Source organism: Lepidochelys kempii, chromosome 2 (assembly GCF_965140265.1).
Source record: "Lepidochelys kempii isolate rLepKem1 chromosome 2, rLepKem1.hap2, whole genome shotgun sequence".
Classification (NCBI taxonomy): domain Eukaryota; kingdom Metazoa; phylum Chordata; order Testudines; family Cheloniidae; genus Lepidochelys; species Lepidochelys kempii.
In genome coordinates this window covers 75972300-75991527 of record NC_133257.1, presented here as the reverse complement: position 1 = coordinate 75991527, position 19228 = coordinate 75972300, and the positions used below count along the sequence as shown (strand labels likewise).

Below are 19228 nucleotides of genomic sequence, written 5' to 3'. Positions count from 1 at the left end.
TCAATGTTGATTACATGAAAATACATAGTGCTCAACTTCTCACCATCTAAGCAAGTATAACAATTTCCTAATGGTTTTGGGAATAGGGTAGTAGCAGGCTGGCATCCCTATAGAGAATTACAGTTCTGGTGCATTACCCAATTCTACTGACACTGTTTTGTCACATTAACCATAAGTAGGGTGACGAGATAGCAACTGTGAAAAAATGGGACAGGGGGTGAGGGGTAATACGCGCCTATATAAGAAAAAGTCCCAAAAAACAGGACTGTCCCTATAAAAACGGGACATCCGGTCACCCTAACCATAAGTAAGGCTAAGATTTTGCCAGGGATATTTTTAGTAAAAGTCAGGGACAGGTCAAGGGCAAACCAGAAAAATTCACAGAAGCCATGACCTGTTCCTAACTTTTACTAAAAATATCCCTGACAAAATGAAGATCTGCGGATCCCCACACTACTTCAAGTGGGGCAGCTGCAGCTCCAGGAATCCCCTGCTGCCCGCAAATCAGCCCTTCCCTGTGAAATCTGACCTTCCCTGCTGCTGGGAGCCTGGGGCTCTAAGCTGCTAGTCCAGCCACACTGGGGACGGACAGGAGTTGTCCTTCCCCTGCGTCACTACTCTTGGTGGAGAGATCAGACCCACCTCCAGAACTTGGTGGTACACACTTACTTTGCACTGCAGGTGCCTGGGAGCTGGGCTCCGGGCTTCTGTGCCCTCCCCCGCATTTCCTGCCACAGCTCTGGGTGCTGAACTCGTGGCTTCCTCCCCCAGCAGCTCCTGCCAGGGCATCCCAGGTTCTGGGCTTCTTCTCCCTGTTGTTCCAGCTAGAGCTCAGGTCACACCCAGCAGCTCCAGCCTGGGCTCAGGACTTCTGCTCCCCCCACCCCACCCTTACCTTAGCTCTGGACTTCCTCCCCCAGTGACTCTAGCCAGGCGCTTCTGCTCTGGCTGGTGTAGTGTGAGAAACTGAAACTGCTATATCTGTAGTAGGAATTTGCTACATCAGATAGCAGTTTCTTACAATCGCTTACATTTGAGTAATTGCTACAGATAGCAAATTCCTATGGGTAGCAGTTTCTCACACTTCATCAGGGCAGTCCTGGCTCAAGGCTGCCCGGGCTCGAGGCTTCAGCCCCACGGCTGCACCTGAGGCTCAGGGTGCCCAGGGCTTCTTCCCCAATGGCTCCTGCTGAGGCTCAGCGTGACCTAGTTGGGACTTCCACCCTGGGGCTTCTTCTGGGGCTGGGCACCCATTTTTCCAGGTGGCCCCCAGATTGGCCAGGGGGTGGTGGCCCCTGCCTTAATCTGTCACTGGCCTGGACTAGCAGCTAGGAGTCCCCGGCTGGGGCGCTCCTAGCAGCATGGGGGCAGTGTTTTCCTCAGGAATTGAAATGGGGGGGCGGGGGTTTCGCATTTACGGGGGGGGGGAGTCAGGGCTGATGAGGGGTGAGACCATGAGGGTGAAGGTGGGCTATATGGCACCATAGTAAAAACTGAAAAATGTTTCATGACCATTTTATTAAATTTAACTCATGTTTTAAAATCACCACACAAATTGAAGTTGGCTACTCAAGGCTTCTATGAAGCACTACGTCTACATCCTTCTTGGTTTCTTGTTAAAATTTTGCACAGCTCTGTTAATGAACTTCTTCAATGCAACGCATTCATCTTTGATGGCTTCTCGTTTGTCCGGTACTTCCATTCCTTCAATTGATATGCTCATTTGTTCATTCACATGATGAGGCAGAAGGCAACTTCTTTCAGAACACAAAATTCTATTCAATGATGAAAAAGAACAGTCAGCTGTAGCCGCTGTGACTGGGAGTAACAAGAGATGAATTCCTACTTCTTTCATCCCAGGAAACGTAGTGCAAGGATCGGGTCGAGCCACTAGTGGTGATAAAAAAGAAGCTGAAGTCAAATCTTCATTCATTCGCCATATGATATTCCACTTTGTGTTCAAATTCTCTATTCTGTCCTGAGCACATGGCAGCCCCATTGCTGGTAGTGCCTCACTCCACTCAACTATCAGTGTTTTATAGGACAGGGATCTGTAAAAGCTACGTAGAGGTTGAGCAGAATCAAGAAGTCGCTGTTGTCTATTTTTAAGAATCGAGTCTGTGTACTTTTTCAGTTGTCTTAAAACTTTTTGTCCTCTTCACTTAAGGATTCAATATAAATGCCTTCATTAGTCAACTTCCGGACTGAAATCTTTGCTTCTTCCAGTACTCTGATTGATCCAAATGTAGCTTCTATTGCTGGACAAAGTTCTACTACTGCTGCTGCTAATGACCCAAGTGGTTTCAACAAGAGAGAATGGCAATAGTCTTTTCTGAATGTAGTAGCAAAAATAATCCACTAGCCTCACTACTTAGATCCATCCCATCTTAGTAGATACTTTCCAAAGCCAGTAAGAATGGCTGGCGTAATTTTAAGGCAACAGCCAAGGATCACTCATGAGAAAGCCAGTGGGTTTTCACAGTTTGGACTAATTTGAACTTCGGTCCCAGTGTATCTTCTATATTTTCCAAGATATTCAGGGTTGTTGTTTTTTTACTCTTGCTGAAAAAATATAATGAAGACATTAAATGTATAGCTTTTTTAATGTCTTTTGAAGAGTCTGCGGCTCGTACTAGCGCTAGTTGGAGTAGATGGCCTCTGCAGTGTGTATAGGAGAGATTAGGGTTACACTTTTCTCTGAGCAAAGCTTGTACTCCTCCATACCTTCCAGAGAAGTTTGCAGCTCCATCAAATGCACAAGCAGCCATCTGTTTGGAGTCCAATTGACAAGCATTTAACTCTTCGAAGGTGTGAGTTGTCACAGATGCAGCTTATGTCTTCTATAACTTGGACATCTAGAAATGCATCTACTGCCCTAACACTGACATCAAGATAATGTACACAATGACTTAATACTTGATGCCCATTTGAATCGGTGCATTCATCAGCCATGTATGCAAATTTTTTGAATGTGGTGAGAGAGTTCTTCACTTTTTCAACTGGTGAGTCTTTCACTGTTGCACCACATGCTTCTAGCCAGTCAGCTGAGTTTCTTGCAGAAAGACAGTAAGCATTTGCTGGTCTTGCTCGGAACCAGTGTTCAACTTCAGGATGAACAAATGACAATGCACTTAACATTGGCCTCCAGTTTGTAGTGTGTGGTATCTCTTGCTTAAACAGAAAGTATGATGCCACAGTCATGTTTGTTTGCAAGAACTATGTTGTGTCTCCAGCATTCTTAACAGCCTCATTAAGTACTTCTAAAACTGGTTTTTGAAAGTGGGCTTATAAGGCTTTCTGCATGTTGATGCACTCCAGAGGCATCGTGTTTTGCAGCCTTTTCATGTAGTTTGTCAGCATTGGCTTTGCTGATCAGTCTGACAAACCAAGCTCCTCCACTTTTACCAATTATAGCATTGGAAAGCTTTCTTTCTTTGTCAGCTTTTTTGCAAGATGTACACCAGTAGCCATCTTTTGTAACTCTGACTAACAAACATCGGGAACTGCCTTTAGGTTTTGGAGACACTGTTTCTTCAGTAGGTAGCTGTATTTGTGCGTCGGGCTGGTCGGATGTCAATACACCACTTGAACCTTCAAATGACATGTTGATATATTATCGGTTCTTGATGCGTTCGTCACCTTGGCTGGTTTTTGAGGCCTTTGAGTGGAAAAATTGTTGCATTGTTTTTTGGCTTTTCATTTTCACTTTGATCTGCAACGTATAAAAGAGATATGAATAAATTAAATGTTTTGTTAGGATAATGCAAATTTAACATACAGATAATGCAAATTACACAAAAACACATAACAGTACTAGACTTCTAAAACAAATATAATTTTTTTTAAATTATTTAATTTAAATTGACTTTTGAAAAGTAAGCCACCATGGGATGAGAGGGAAGTCCTCTCATGGATCAGTAACTGGTTAAAAGATGGGAAACAAAGGGTAGGAATAAATTATCAGTTTTCAGAATGTAGAGAGATAAATAGTGGTACCCCTGAGAGGTCGCTACTGGGACCATTACTGTTCAACATATTCATAAATGATCTGGAAAAATGGGTAAACAGCAAGGTAGTAAAATTTGCAGATAATACAAAACTATTAAAGATAGTTAAGTCCAAAGCAGACTGCAAAGAGTTACAAAGGGATTTCACAAAACTGTGTGACTGGGCAACAAAATTGCAGATGAAATTCAATGTTGATAAATGCAAAGTAATGCACACTGGAAAACATAATCTCAACTATACATATAAAATGATGGGGTCTAAATTATCTGTGAACATTCAAGAAAGATGTTGGAGTCATTGTGGATGGTTCTCTGAAAACATCCACTCCATGTGCAGCGGCAGTCAAAAAAGCAAACAGAATGTTGGAAATCATTAAGAAAGGGATAGATATTAAGATAGAAAATATCATATTGCCTCTATATAAATCCATGGTACATGCACACCTTGAATACTGTGTGCAGATCTGGTCACCCCATCCCAAAAAAGATATACTGGAATTGGAAAAGGTACAGAGATGGGCAACTAAAATTATTAGGGGTATGAAACAGGAGGGGAGATTAAAATGACTGGGAATTTTCATCTTAGTAAAGAGACGACTAAGGGAGGATATAATAAAGGTCTATAAAATCTTGATTGGTGTGAAGAAAGTGAATAAGGAAATGTTATTTAATCCTTCACAAACACAAGAACTAGCAGTCACCCAATGAAATTAACAGGCAACAGGTTTAAAAACACAAAAAGTACTTCTTCACACAACATAAAGTCAACCTGTGGAACTCTTTGCAAGGGGATGCTGTGAAGACCAAAACTATAACAGGATTAAAAAAAAAAAAAGGTAAATTCCTGAAGAACAGGTCCATCAGTGGCTATTAGCCAGGACGGGGAGGGGACACCATGCTCTGAGAGTCTCTGGCCTGTTTGCTAGAAGATGGGAATGGGCAACAGGGGATCGATCGCTAGATAATTACCTGTTCTGTTCATTCCCTCTGAAGCACCTCGCCTTCACCACTGTCGGAAGACAGGACACTGGGCTATATGGACCATTGGTCAGATCCAGTATGGTCATTCTTATGTAAAAATTAATTACAATAATAAAAATGTTTAGTACAGAAACTCCCCAACATAATGACCTCTCAAGATAGCAACGATGTGAGATAACAACCTTGGCAAATAAAGCATTTTAAAAATCTTGGCCTACTAGGAAACATATTTATATAAAATTTCCATTCCCAGTCACAAATCTAGCATTCTGGAGCACAGTCACTAAAATATAGTTTAAACAAACAAATGTTTATTTAACGTGCCCCCCCCCACTTTTCCCTCCACCTCACCCCACTCACCAGTGTTTTCCTTGGTCAGTGGAGAGTCAGAGTTCAGAGGTGCTTTCACGTGAGGTCACCTCCCAGGTAGGATTCAAGAAGGCACCTTGCTTGTTCCTCCAGTTGCTCACTGTTCACTCTGGCCACTGTTGTTCATTGTGCCACTGTTCACTCCATCGAGCTGTTGCCAATGGCCCTGTGCCATCACCTTCTGCTGCCACCTGCCACTGTGACCTCTGTGAGTTGGTCTCTTGAGGTTCCACCCAGCTCTCAGTGATTTCAGCTGAGCTCTCAGTGGAGGAACCTCACTGCTAGTGCAGGCTAGGCCGCCTCTTCCACAGAAACACTGTCCTACAGCAGATCTAAGCACTTAGACCTGATCATCAGTGATTTCAGCTATAGTGGTCACTTAACAAAACAAAGACTATCTATGGAGCCTAATCAGCTCTGTCTTTAAACAGTGGAGAGGGGCAGGTCAAATAGTACTTGTGACTCAGGCAGACCATCAAGCAAAACACCTGTCCCCACTCTCTCTCTTGATGCCCTCAATCAACACAGGCGAAGTACAGTTCCACTGCCCTTTACTCATACAATAAGAACAACAACATTTCATTACCTCTCTTGCCCGCATTCAAGTGATTTGTAACCCAACCCCAGCCAAAATCTATCACTTGGGCAACACAGCTCTATTTGCTGAATACGTAGGAAGATTAGGTGTGAATGTTAATACAATCTGGTCCTGAAGCCTTTTCCCCCCAGCCCCTAGCTCATCACTAGCTGTCAGGGAGAGCTCATTTAGACTTTGCTTACAAATCATAATTTGAAATGATTAGGTTGGCCAACATCACCAAAATGAATGCACTGACATTGTCATAAAAAAACAGCAGCTGTATAAGGAAGCTAGTCTATGTTCATACTTTTCAAATCTAGTATACTTTTTCAGATACACATTTTATCATACACTGTATATGCTTTTAAAGTGTGTATTAATGTTTCAATTACAATTCAAATTTCCAAACAATCACTAAATTGGCAACATTGCATGTAACTAGTTCACAAAACTGGGGTAGGGAAATCCCTACATGGGGCAGAGCCTACCCACCTTCACCTCCTGGAACCTCCTCTAACTACAGGAAGCTCAGAGGCTGCTGCCTAGGCAGAATAAAAGTGAGGGTGGCAATCTTGGGATCCGCTCCTACAACAACTTTGCAATCCACTCCCCCCACAATCCCATTTTGGGTCAGGACCCCCAGGGTTACACCACCATGAAATTTCAGATGTAAACATCTGAAAGCATGAAATTTGACCAATTTTAAAATCCTCTGGCCATGAAACTGACGAGAATGGACCTTGAATTTGATAGGGCCCTAGTGATATCCTGACTCCACTGAAGTCAATGGCCAAACTCCCACTGACTACAATGGAGCCAAGATTTCATTCAGTGTGACTTACAAAATACATATACTTTACATGTTATCACTCTAGATCAGAGGTGGGCAAACTACGGCCTGCAGGACCCTCCTGCCCAGCCCCTGAGCTTCTGGCCTGGGAGGCTAGCCTCCGGCCCCTCCCCTGCTGTTCCCTCTCCGCCAGAGCCTCAGCTCAGTGCGCCACCAGGCACAATGCTCTGGGTGGCAGCGCAGCTGCTGAGCCGCACCCTGACCCGGTGCTCTGTGTTGCATGGCTGGCTCCAGCCGGGCAGCACGGCTACCTGGCCTGGTGCTCTGGGCGGTACGGCTGTAACACTGCCAGCCACTGGTGCTCCAGGCAGCGCGATAAGGGGGCAGGGAGCAGGAGGGGTCGGATAGAGGGCAGGGAAGTTCGGGGTGGTGGTCAGGGGGCAAGGGTGTGGATAGGGGTCGGGGTGGTCAGAGGGCAGGGAACAGGGGGGTTGAATGGGGGCAGAGGTCCCGGGGGGGTGCAGTCAGGAAGGAGGAGGGGTTGGATGGGGTAGCAGGGGGAGGTCAGGGGCAGGAGGTCCGGGGAGCTGTCAGGGGACTTTAGATGGGGCAGGAGTCCCCGGGGGGGGGGACATCAGGGGGAGAGAAGTGGGGGGGGGGGCTCGGATGGGGCCAGAGGCCACGCCACGCCACACTTGGCTGTTCGGGGAGACACAGCCTCCCCTAACCGGCCTTCCATATAATTTCAGAAACCCAACATAGCCCTCAGGCCAAAAAGTTAGCCCACCCCTACTCTAGGTCAATCAACATCACCCCAGAAAACCCAATAAATCAGCAATAAACTGTGTACCACAAGACTGAAAACAACTAAGGGTTAATTTTAATCTTCTAATTTTTTCATATTAAACTTCAATGTTTTCACCTGGTGCTTTAGGTGTTATTTAAAGAGTATGTGTGGTGTTATACTTGGCTAAAAGTAGTTCCTAGCCACAACTGGCCTTGCTGTGGTATGCTGAAAGGCTAAAATCCTCCTAATCTGATTGTCCCTCAAAAAGTGAATGAAGGACAATATTTACAGACCTATTTATTCTATAAAGCAAGATTTCACTTTGAGGCACTGATCTTGCAAACACTTAGTAACTTGCTTAACTTTAAATATAGGAGTAGTCCCATTAAATAAATAAGTCATCCCATTGAACTTTAAGTTAAGCACCTGCACATATCTTTGCAGGATTTAGATCTAAAAAAATATGTTTGTTGTTAAGACAAAAATAGCTCTTTTCAAGAATATTATAAGTCCATGTTTCCCTTTTACGAAGATACCAGTATTGTTTTCTAGTTCTGAATGAAGCATGATCATTGCAGAATATGTACAATATAATACTGTTTTAAATACACAAATCAATAATACAGAGCCATCTCTACTTTAATTTCCCATTTTAATTTTATTTTGTATTTTAAAACTTCTATATGGTTTGAAAGAATAGGCACAACTTGTTAGAGAACCATATCTTATTTTTACATGTGTTATACTTACTTGAGTTTAGCTGCAAAAATTACAAAAATTAAATGAGATAAAAGTTTGGCAGGAACACAAGTTATTTTAAAAACAAAAAAGGAAAAGATTACACTACTAAACAGTATGAAGTTGCATCTCTGTGTGTTATACTTTAATTGAATATCCGTTGCCAAAGACCACATCTGTGTTGGATAACTATAAACATATTTCTGACTCCAGCTGAACATGAATATTTTGTAGCAGTGTTCAGATCTCAGAAGCTAATTATTTCCTGATACTCTATAAAATTGTTACATTAGAAAATAAAAAAAAAAAACTAAATTATGAGACTGGCTTTTGCTTCATGATCCAGAGTAGGGTAGAGAGTAACTCACACTGTTCAGTACAACTAATGTAGGAGCACAGTATTATTTGACTGCCATTAAATTATATTCTTAGAGCAGGGGTGGGCAAACTACAGCCCACAGGCCGGAACAGGGAACCATGGCCAATGGGAGCTTCAGGGGAGGTACCCAGAGGCAAGTACGGAGCCCTCTGCCGCCCCAGATGTGGTGCCAGCCACTTCCAGGAGCGATGCAGGGCCAGGGCAGGCAGGGAGCCTGCCTTAGCCCCACTGCCACTCTGGAGCCGCTCAAGGTAAGCAGCGCCAGGCCAGAGCCTGCACCCCAAACCCCTCCTGCACCCCAACCCCCTGCCCTGAGGCCTCTCCCACACTCCACATCCCCTCCTGCACCTGAACCCCCTGCCCTGAGCCCCCTCCTACACCCCACTCCCACTCCCAGACCCCTGCCCCAGCCCTACATTCATGGCCCTGCATTCCCACTGAGATGTGGCCCTCGGGCCAAAAAGTTTGCCCACCCCTGTCTTAGAGGATAGGGGAGCAAGATGGATGAGATATTTTTTATTGAACCAACTTCTGTTGTAAGAGAGACAAGCTTTCAAGCCACACAGGGATCTTCTTCAGGTCTAGGGGGAAAAAAACAAGAAGTCCTTGGGGGACCTTAGAAACTATCCAATTTATTTGGGCATAAGCTTTCGTGGGCTAGAACCCACTTCATCAGACGTATGAAGTAAAAGATACACGGCTGTTACTCTGAAACAGTGGTAGCCGTGTTAGTCTGTATCAGGAAAAAAAACTAGGAGACCTTGTGGCACCTTAGAGACTAACCAGTTTATTTGGGCATAAGCTTTCGTGGGCTAGAACCCACTTCATCAGACGTATGAAGTAAAAGATACAGGAGCAGGTATAAATACATGAAAGGATGTGGGTTGCTTTACCAAGTGTTAAGCAGTCTAACAATATAAATCAACTAACAGCAGGATACCAAGGGAAAAGAAATAACTTTTGAAATGATAAGAGAGTGGCACATTACAGACAGTTGACAAGGTGTGTGTAACAGTAGGGAGAAATTAGTATTGGAGAAACCACTTCAGAAGTGGGTCTGATGAAGTGGGTTCTAGCCCAGGAAAGCTTATGCCCAAATAAACTGGTTAGTCTCTAAGGTGCCACAAGGTCTCCTCGTTTTTTTTCCTGATACAGACTAACACGGCTACCACTGTTTCAGAGTAACAGCCGTGTTAGTCTGTATTCGCAAAAAGAAAAGGAGACCTTGTGGCACCTTAGAGACTAACCAATTTATTTGAGCATAAGCTTTTGTGAGCTACAGCTCACTTCATCGGATGCATACTGTGGAAAGTGTAGAAGATATTTTTATACACACACAAAGCATGAAAAAATACCTCCTCCCACCCCACTCTCCTGCTGGTAATAGCTTATCTAAAGTGATCACTCTCCTTACAATGTGTATGATAATCAAGGTGGGCTATTTCCAGCAAAAATCCAGGGTTTAACAAGAACGTCTGGAGGGGGGTGGAGGGTAGGAAAAAACAAGGGGAAATAGGTTACCTTGCATAATGACTTAGCCACTCCCAGTCTCTATTCAAGCCTAAGTTAATTGTACCCAATTTGCAAATGAATTCCAATTCAGCAGTCTCTCACTGGAGTCTGGATTTGAAGTTTTTTTGTTGTAATATAGCAACTTTCATGTCTGTAATCGCGTGACCAGAGAGATTGAAGTGTTCTCCGACTGGTTTATGAATGTTATAATTCTTGACATCTGATTTGTGTCCATTTATTCTTTTACGGAGAGACTGTCCAGTTTGACCAATGTACATGGCAGAGGGGCATTGCTGGCACATGATGGCATATATCACATTGGTGGATGTGCAGGTGAACGAGCCTCTGCTAATGTGGCTGATGTTATTAGGCCCTGTGATGGTGTCCCCTGAATAGATATGTGGGCACAGTTGGCAACGGGCTTTGTTGCAAGGATAGGTTCCTGGGTTAGTGGTTCTGTTGTGTGGTATGTAGTTGCTAGTGAGTATTTGCTTCAGGTTGGGGGGCTGTCTGTAGGCAAGGACGGGCCTGTCTCCCAAAATTTGTGAGAGTGTTGGGTCATCCTTCAGGATAGGTTGTAGATCCTTAATAATGCATTGGAGGGGTTTAGTTGGGGGCTGAAGGTGACGGCTAGTGGCGTTCTGTTATTTTCTTTGTTAGGCCTGTCCTGTAGTAGGTGACCTCTGGGAACTCTTCTGGCTCTATCAATCTGTTTCTTCACTTCCGCAGGTGGGTATTGTAGTTGTAAGAATGCTTGAGAGAGATCTTGTAGGTGTTTGTCTCTGTCTGAGGGGTTGGAGCAAATGCGGTTGTATCGCAGAGCTTGGCTGTAGACGATGGATCGTGTGGTGTGGTCAGGGTGAAAGCTGGAGGCATGTAGGTAGGAATAGCGGTCAGTAGGTTTCCGGTATAGGGTGGTGTTTATGTGACCATCGTTTATTAGCACTGTAGTGTCCAGGAAGTGGATCTCTTCTGTGGACTGGACCAGGCTGAGGTTGATGGTGGGATGGAAATTGTTGAAATCATGGTGGAATTCCTCAAGGGCTTCTTTTCCATGGGTCCAGATGATGAAGATGTCATCAATATAGCGCAAGTAGAGTAGGGGCGTTAAAGGACGAGAGCTGAGGAAGCATTGTTCTAAGTCAGCCATAAAAATGTTGGCATACTGTGGGGCCAAGCGGGTACCCATAGCAGTGCCGCTGATCTGAACCTGGTGGCTGAACTTTGTGACTTTGTCCTTACCCATAACTATTTTACATTTGGGGACAATGTTTACCTTCAGATCAGCGGCACTGCTATGGGTGCCCTCACCTGCACATCCACCAATGTGATATATGCCATCATGTGCCAGCAATGCCCCTCTGCCATGTACATTGGTCAAACTGGACAGTCTCTCCGTAAAAGAATAAATGGACACAAATCAGATGTCAAGAATTATAACATTCATTAACCAGTCAGAGAACACTTCAATCTCTCTGGTCACGCGATTACAGACATGAAAGTTGCTATATTACAACAAAAAAACTTCAAATCCAGACTCCAGCGAGAAACTGTTGAATTGGAATTCATTTGCAAATTGGATACAATTAACTTAGGCTTGAATAGAGACTGACACGGCTGTTACTCTGAAACCTGTACTTATACTGAGCACTAATGGATTTTTGGTACTATACAAAAAAAGTCAATGCCAAAAGGAGCCTATATACTAAATCAAAGACAACATAATTCAGACACATAATAAAAAGAGTTCAATACTTAGGCTTGTTGTACACACCATTTTTTGTACTGGTACAATTATGTTGATTAGGGGTTGATTAAACAATATAGTTATCCTGGTATAATACTCCATCTCCCTCCCGTGAGTCAATAGCTATAACAGTAAAAAGCACCTTCATATACTGGTATAACTACCAGTATAATAATAATGTTTTGATTATATCAATATAGTTAAAGTGGTAGACAAGCCACTTTGGAAGTAACATTTTGTGTAGACAAGCCCTTAGGAAGTAAAGAATGGTGAGCTTAAAAGAGGCATAATGTTATCAGTATTCAATATTGTTTCTTGCTCATACTGTTAAGGCAGAAGGTCTAGAAATGTTATGTAAAATTATGCAATACCCTAACTTGGCGCGTATGCTTTTTTTCCAATAAAAAACTGTTTCTATTTTCTATTCCTACCCCTAAGCCCTACATGATAGGCAAACTATAAAAGTCAATAAAAATAATTTACTATGACATTTAAGTCACTTTAAATACTAGTAAAATTGGATATTAAGTACAAAGGGAAGTTAAATGTTCGGGTTTAGGATTGTCAAAAATATACTTTTACAAATTTTATCTACTATGAAAGACCCCAAACTCCAGCAACTACTTAAGGCAGATGAATCCAGATACCAAAATAAGGGAGGGAAGTGCTCTGTCCCACCCAAACCAAGAAAAATGTTACACAGTCTACTACAGGACCCCCCAAGCAACAGGAGCCCTGGGACTTCCAATTCCTTCAAGGGGAGACATTCACACTCTGACTCTTTCCTTGGGGGCTTGTTTCAGAACTGCCTACCCAGGTCTGTGATGAGAGACTGAGATCAAAGTCCATCCCCAAGCAGTGGTCTGCCATTGCTGCCAGTCATGCCCTGTTCTTCCTCTCCCATTTAACTCCACTTTGAAAGCCCCCTCTGTGTACAAGGTGAGAGAGACACTTTACTTCAAACCTAACTATAGTCTCTACACTCATTTTTTTCCTGACCAGAAATGGGGATCATAGAATCATAGGACTGGACAGGACTCCCAGCCTAGGGGAATGAAGGGCTGCAGAGCTGGGATAGAGCAGTGGGGTGGGTGCAGAGCCTGATTCAAAGGAGGGGTTCAGGTGTGACAAAGCAGGGTAGAAGCAGTAGGGCAGGAGCAGTGCTGGGGGATGGGAGCAGAGGTTATCCAGCAGAGGGGGAGGATGGGGAGTACAAGCCTGGCAGGAGAAGCAGGGGGGTGGGTGCAGCGCTGGAGGAGGGGAGGAGCAGCAGAGCCTGGCTGGGGGAAGGGGGGTTGCATGCAGAGCTAGGGGGTAGAAGCAACAGGCCAGGTACAGCACTGAGGGGCAGGAGGGAGGCGGGGCAGAGTGAGGACACAGCAATGGGGCGGGGGTGCAAGGCGGAGGCAGTGCTGGCCTAGCGAGGAAGGAGAGGAGACTGTCTAGGAGAGAGGGACGCGGCGCGGGAGACCGAGGAGCGGAGCCTGCCTGCGGCCACGCTCGAACAGCTCCACGGGGAGTCACCCCCCAGCCCAGACAAGTCCCCCACGCGGAGGCCAGAGGGCTGGTCACACGGTGCTGCCTCGTCCGCAGCCGCCTGAGGCCCGCGGCCGCCACTCTCTGCTCAGGGATCCGCCCGGCCCCGCCCAGTCCCCGCTACTCACGTGCTGCGTCCGCCCCGCGGCCAGGCAGAGCAGGGCAGGACCCCGCCCGCTCCCGGGCTGCGGACGGTTCCCGCCGCCCCCGTGGCGGTTGGGGGCGTTGGATTCTCCTCTCGGAGTTCGTTAGTCCCGTCTCCAGGCAACGGCAGCCCCCTCCCGCGCGAGGGCGGGCAGCTAGGGAGCGTCTGCAAATCCCCCTCCCCTTGCCAGGAGGCGGCCCCCCCGCCCCCGTGCCCGGGGCGGCCCAGCCCCATGTCCCTGAGCGCTGAGCCGCGGGGTCATTGGCTGCACAGCGCCGGGCCGCCCTTCCTTCGGCCGAGCCGGACAGTTGTTGTCACCCCACTCCTGCGGGGCCCGGGAGGGGGCTCCCGGCACTGTCCCCATGCGGGTTCTCGTCCCTGCCCGTCCAGCTTGCCCGGCTACCTCTTGTCCTGGGGGGCGGCTGCGGGATGTAGCCAGCCAAGGCGGGGGGGCCAACAGGAGGTACTAGGGCCTCAAACTCCTCTCCACCAACCTGCCCCAGCTAGGGTTGCCAACTTTCTAGTCCCACAAAACCAAACACCCCTGCCTCGTGCCTTCTCCTCGGCCCTGGGGTGCAGGAGGGGGCTGGGGCAAGGGGTTGGGGTGGGGAGGGGTGAGGGCTCCAGCTGGAGGTGCAGGCTCTGCGGTGGGGCTGGGATGGGGGGGTTGGGATGCAGGAGGGGGCTCAGGGCTGGGGCAGGAGGTTGGGGTGCGGGCTCCTGCTGCCCCTGCAGCTCCCATTGGTGGTGGTTCCTGGCTAAGGGGAGCTGCGGAGCCAGCACTCGGGGGCAAGGGCGGCGCACGGCGCTTCCCTGGCCACCCATGCCCCTACGGACCACAGGGACCTGGCGGCTGCTTCCGGGACCCACACGGAGCCAGGGCAGGCCGGGAGCCTGCCTTAGCCCTGGGCCCCCATTGCTCCGCCAACCAGACTTTTAATGGCCCGGTGGGCGGTGCCAGCTGGAGCCGCCAGTGGCCCTTTTCAGCCAGGCATTCTGATCGAAAACCGGACGCCTGGCAACCCTAGCACCAGCCAAGGCATCAGGACTCCTGGGTTCTCTTCCTAGTTCTGCCACTGATCTCTGGGGCTGTCAGATTTTTCATCTGGGGATAATGATACTGACCCACAGTATCATTACAGTCTTTGTAAGGCACTTAGAATTCCAGGGCTGTAAAGCACTATACTGTGCAAGTACTAAATACTGTTATTTTACATCTCTCTGTCCAGCATTTTGCACACATGCTTTCTATCACCCGCTTGTCACTGTGCATGTTTGTTTCCCTCCCTTGCCTTCTGTGCCGCCAATGCACAGCCTTTCCAAATAGCAGAGTGTGTGTAAAACTTGGTGCTCCAGGAAAAGAAAGAGATTAATGTTATCTTTGCGATACTGAAACAGAATTAATTTTAAACATGCACAGTAATACTGCCTCCACAAATGATCAAAAAATCATGAGCCCCTGCAATTCAACAGATTGATTTAAAAATCATGAGATTTAAAAAATAATATATTTTGAGTCCTTTTTATTTGCCCCCTGGTTCTTCAGCTTTTAGGGTTTGTGGTTTCAAGCTTTTTTGCCACAACTATGAGGCTAGAAATCTGCTTTAAAAAAAAAAAAAAAGAGTGTTTTGTGTACTCACATGACTCCTGAAGCTTCAACTTTTAAGAAAATATCAAATATTGTGAGACTTAGAATAAAATTGTGAGAGTTGGTAACGCTGGCAAATTAATTTACAAATAATGTAGGCAACTTTGTTTCCTTGCCTATGTTGTTTATAACACTTTATATTGTTAAACATGATCTATTCTGGTTTGTAGAGGTAGTGAAGGGGATTTCTAAAAGTGCTAAATTCTGGTTTAACTCTGCTCCCGTTAAAGTCTATTTTGATGAACTTAAAAGTTTGGGTTAAGAACTTAAGAGTGGGGATGTAGTATCCTTAACCTTCTAGAGCATCAGGCAGGCGGGTGTAATGCACTCCCCAGCTCTGGAGCACTAGATAGGCAGTGGGTGCTCCAGCCCCAGAGCACTGGGTGGTGCAGCCCCAGCATGTCCAGCCCTGGAGCATTGGGCGGCATGGCCCCAGCCACCCCAAGTTCCAGCCGCCCTAGCTCCAGAGTCTAGCCCCAGCAGGCTTTCTGGAACTTGGAGCAGCCTGCCTGGGCTGGGGCCAACTAGCTGTAAGCAGGAGAGGGTCTCGGGGGCGGGGCCATGCAGAGCTGTTTGGGGAGGCACAGCGTTCCCCAGCCTATTATACGTGCCACCCATGGAGCGGTCACTGATACAGAGCAATATGGATGGCCTGGTAAATTGGGCACAAGCAAACAATATGCATTTAAATATGATCAGATGTAAAATTATACATCTATGAACAAAGAATACAGACCATACTTACAGGTGGGGGACTACATCTTGGGAAGCAGTGACTCTGGAAAGGACTTGGGGGTTGTGATGCTACTCCCCATATTCTTCATAAAATATGATATAAATATGGCATATCTAAGATGTAGTTTATGCAAGATGGGTCATGTGAGGTATCATTGGAAAGGCTATGATGTACTGAATATGATTATCCTATTTGTATGCATGTATCATTTCTGTATCTACAGTTAGGAATATGGACTATGTATCAATTACAAAAGAGTTTGCACTTGGGGAATGCCCACCAGACAAAATGCAATCATATCTTCCTCCACGTTGAGGGAGGGAGTGAATTTCATAAACTTATGCTGCACAATTTTCTGTGCAGTGCAAGACAATTTTGGCTTTACACTCCAGAGGGGGTGTACTATTGTGTGCTGGGCAATTCCCACACAGAGCTGATCTCAGTGTCTGGGTGTTTCTGCAGCTGGGTGTGGTCCTACCTGCGTGTGTGCTGGAGGAGGCTTGAGGGCCTAGCTCAGCAGGGCACTGTAAGGTAACCCAGACTGGTGGAACTGGTAGGCTCAGTGGTACCCCAGTACATCAGATGGCACCCTGAAGGAGGGGGAGGCAAACTATCACAGGGGTCATGATGGATAATCAGCTGAACATGAGCTCTCAGTGAGGCACTGCAGTCAAAAGAACTAATGTGATGCTTGGATGTATAAATGGGAATATTGAGAGTATGAATAGAGATGTTATACTGCAAGGGGTGTCACCCACTTGATATCTTGTGTAGGTGAGCTTATTGCACACACCTGGGGCTCCTTTCATCCCTCCATTTTTCCCACTTCCCTTATAAGCTTCCTTTGTGCCACCCTTCTGTCCTCTTCCCCCACCCCCATTTCAGGTACTCTCTTGAGGTCCCCCCATTCTCATCCTGCCAGGGGTTCAGAATGTCCCCCATTCTTCCTCCCCATACCAAGGCTTCCTATTCCCCACCCCACCACTTGCCAGGGGCTTTGTGCCCATCCTTCTCCCAATCCCCCCATTTACCCCCCATGACAGGACCTCTTTGTGTGCCTCTTTTGCCCTCCATGCCCACCCCTTCTTGAATTGTGGACACCAGAACTGAACACAGTATTCCAGTAGCAGTCACACCAGTGCCAAATGCAGAGATAAAATAACCTCTCTATTCCTGCTTGAGATTCCCCTGTTTATGCAGCTAAGGATCACATTAGCCCTTTTGGCCAGTGTTGCACTGGGAGTTTATGTTCAGTTGATTATCCATCACGACACCCAAATCTTTTTCTGAGTCACTGCTTCCCAGAATAGAGTAAGTAATAGAGCAAGTATGGCCTACAGTCTTTGTTCCTAGATGTGAACATTTACATTTAACCATATTAAAATGCAAAGTGTTTGCTTTCACCCAGTTTACCAACCAATCCAGATCGCTCTGTATCAGTGACGTGTCCTCTTCATTATTTACCGCTCCTCCAATTTTTGTGTCATTGGCAAACTTTATCAGTGATTATTTTATGTATTTATTATTTCGGGTCATAGAAAAAAATGTTAAACAGCATAGGGCAAGCACCAATCCCCATGGGACCCCACCAGAAACAAATCTTTGGTTTTGTGGAACCTTGTTTTTTCAACATTTAAATTTTGTCTACATTAGAATTGACGTTAGCCTTTGACTTCTGAGGTGCTATGCTCAAAACATGGGGGCCCTGGTCCTGCAATCAGATCCACATGGTGGATCTTTGCAGTCTTACAGAGATTGAAGTCAATGGAGCTCTGCACAGTTGCAGAAGTCCACTTAAACATGTCCAGTTGCAGGATCATGCCCATAGTTATATGATCCCTGCATCAAATTGTGATGAATTTAAAAGTGGCTATGCCTACATTATTTAGTTTTCAGAGCATTGAGTTTCTATATTTCTTAAATTCTACATGCACCTCCTAAGTTAGACCAAAGATACATGATTGTGACTTCCAACAGAGCCCCAGTTGCATGACACTCTTTGCAGTAACTGCGATATCTTATATTCAATTGCCTGTAAAACTTGCTGCTAATAGAATGTAAAATATTACTATAATTTATAGTCTGAATTACAATTAAAAACATGACTAAGTGTAATTTACCTATTTAGCTGTCAATTTTCAAATTTAATTATCTTCAAAACAAAGTCAAACATATGGTATTAGGGTTGCTGGGCATCTGTTTTTGAACCAGAACGCCCAGCCAAAAAGGGACCCTGGTGGCTCCAGTCAGTACTGCTGACCAGCCTGCTTAAAGTCTGGTCAGTGGCGCAACAGGGCTAAGGCAGGCTCCCTGCCTTCCCTGGCTCCGTGGCTCCCGGAAGCAGCCAGCATGTCTGGCTCCTAGGCGCAGGGGTCAAGGGGCTCTGCACGCTGCCCCCACCCTGAGCACTGGCTCTGCAGCTCCCATTGGCCGGGAACCGTCTGCGGTAAGCACCACCCGCCCAGAGCCCATACCCCAACCACCCCCTCCCCCGCACCATAACACCCTGCCCCAGCCCTGAGCCCCCTCCTGCACTCCGAAACCCTCAGCCCCATCCCAGAGCCCCCTCCTGAGCTCCCCCCCCCAGCCCCACCCCAGAGCCCACATCCCCAGCTGGAGCCCTCATCCCTTCCCACACCACAACCCCTTGCCCCAAACCTGTGAAAGTGCATGAGGGTGGGGGTTGGGGGAAAGCAAGCTACAGAGGGAGGGGGGATGGAGTGAAAAGGGGTGGGAAGAGGTGTGGTTTTCGGGAAGGGGCAGGGCAAGGGTGTTTGGTTTTTATACTATTAGAAAGTTGGCAACCCTATATGGGATAAATGCCTAAAATGTCCAAGTTTTAAAAGTTAGCCATTTTCCTTCTGGAGTTTAGCAGATCAAACATGAACACATTTGTTTGCCTAGTGTAAGAAGCTAAAACAAATCCAATTAAATACTGCAAAAAAATTAAACTTTAAACATTTACTCCTACACTGACAGTTTATATGCCATGTTTCACCCCAGAATTAAATTGTTATGAGCAAGTTGCAAACCCCCAAAAGGAGAATTTATAGTAGAAGTCATGTCATTGTTTCAAGATGTTGGACAGCAGCTGTCAAGGCTTTTTCCACATTATTTTCATTTATAATCTGGAGGCTGGAAATAAGTGTCACTTGATTGTTAATATGCCATGTCATTTGTCTTTTTTTATTCTGCTATCTCAGTACACTTTGCTTACTTGCCCTTTAACCTAACTGCAAGATTTAGACAGAAATACTAATTGACAGAAGCAGT

At 46.1% G+C, this 19228-nt stretch overlaps 1 protein-coding gene and 1 long non-coding RNA gene across 2 annotated transcripts in view; both read right to left on the bottom strand.

Annotated features, from left to right (window-relative positions):
• The window catches only part of CCDC178 (coiled-coil domain containing 178), a 357941-nt gene extending 344121 nt beyond the window's left edge, over nt 1–13820 (bottom strand). The window contains 2 exon segments of the mRNA XM_073331282.1: nt 13555–13564; nt 13566–13820. Of these exon segments, the coding sequence (XP_073187383.1) occupies nt 13555–13564; nt 13566–13805 (250 nt within the window). The 5' untranslated portion in view covers nt 13806–13820.
• On the bottom strand, nt 1436–6209 carry LOC140905922 (uncharacterized). Its single transcript, XR_012156984.1, has 3 exons — nt 5349–6209; nt 4977–5075; nt 1436–3712 (listed from the first exon to the last, which is right to left on the bottom strand). It is a non-coding gene; the product is annotated as an uncharacterized lncRNA (long non-coding RNA).
• Nucleotides 13821–19228: the final 5408 nt, after the last annotated feature.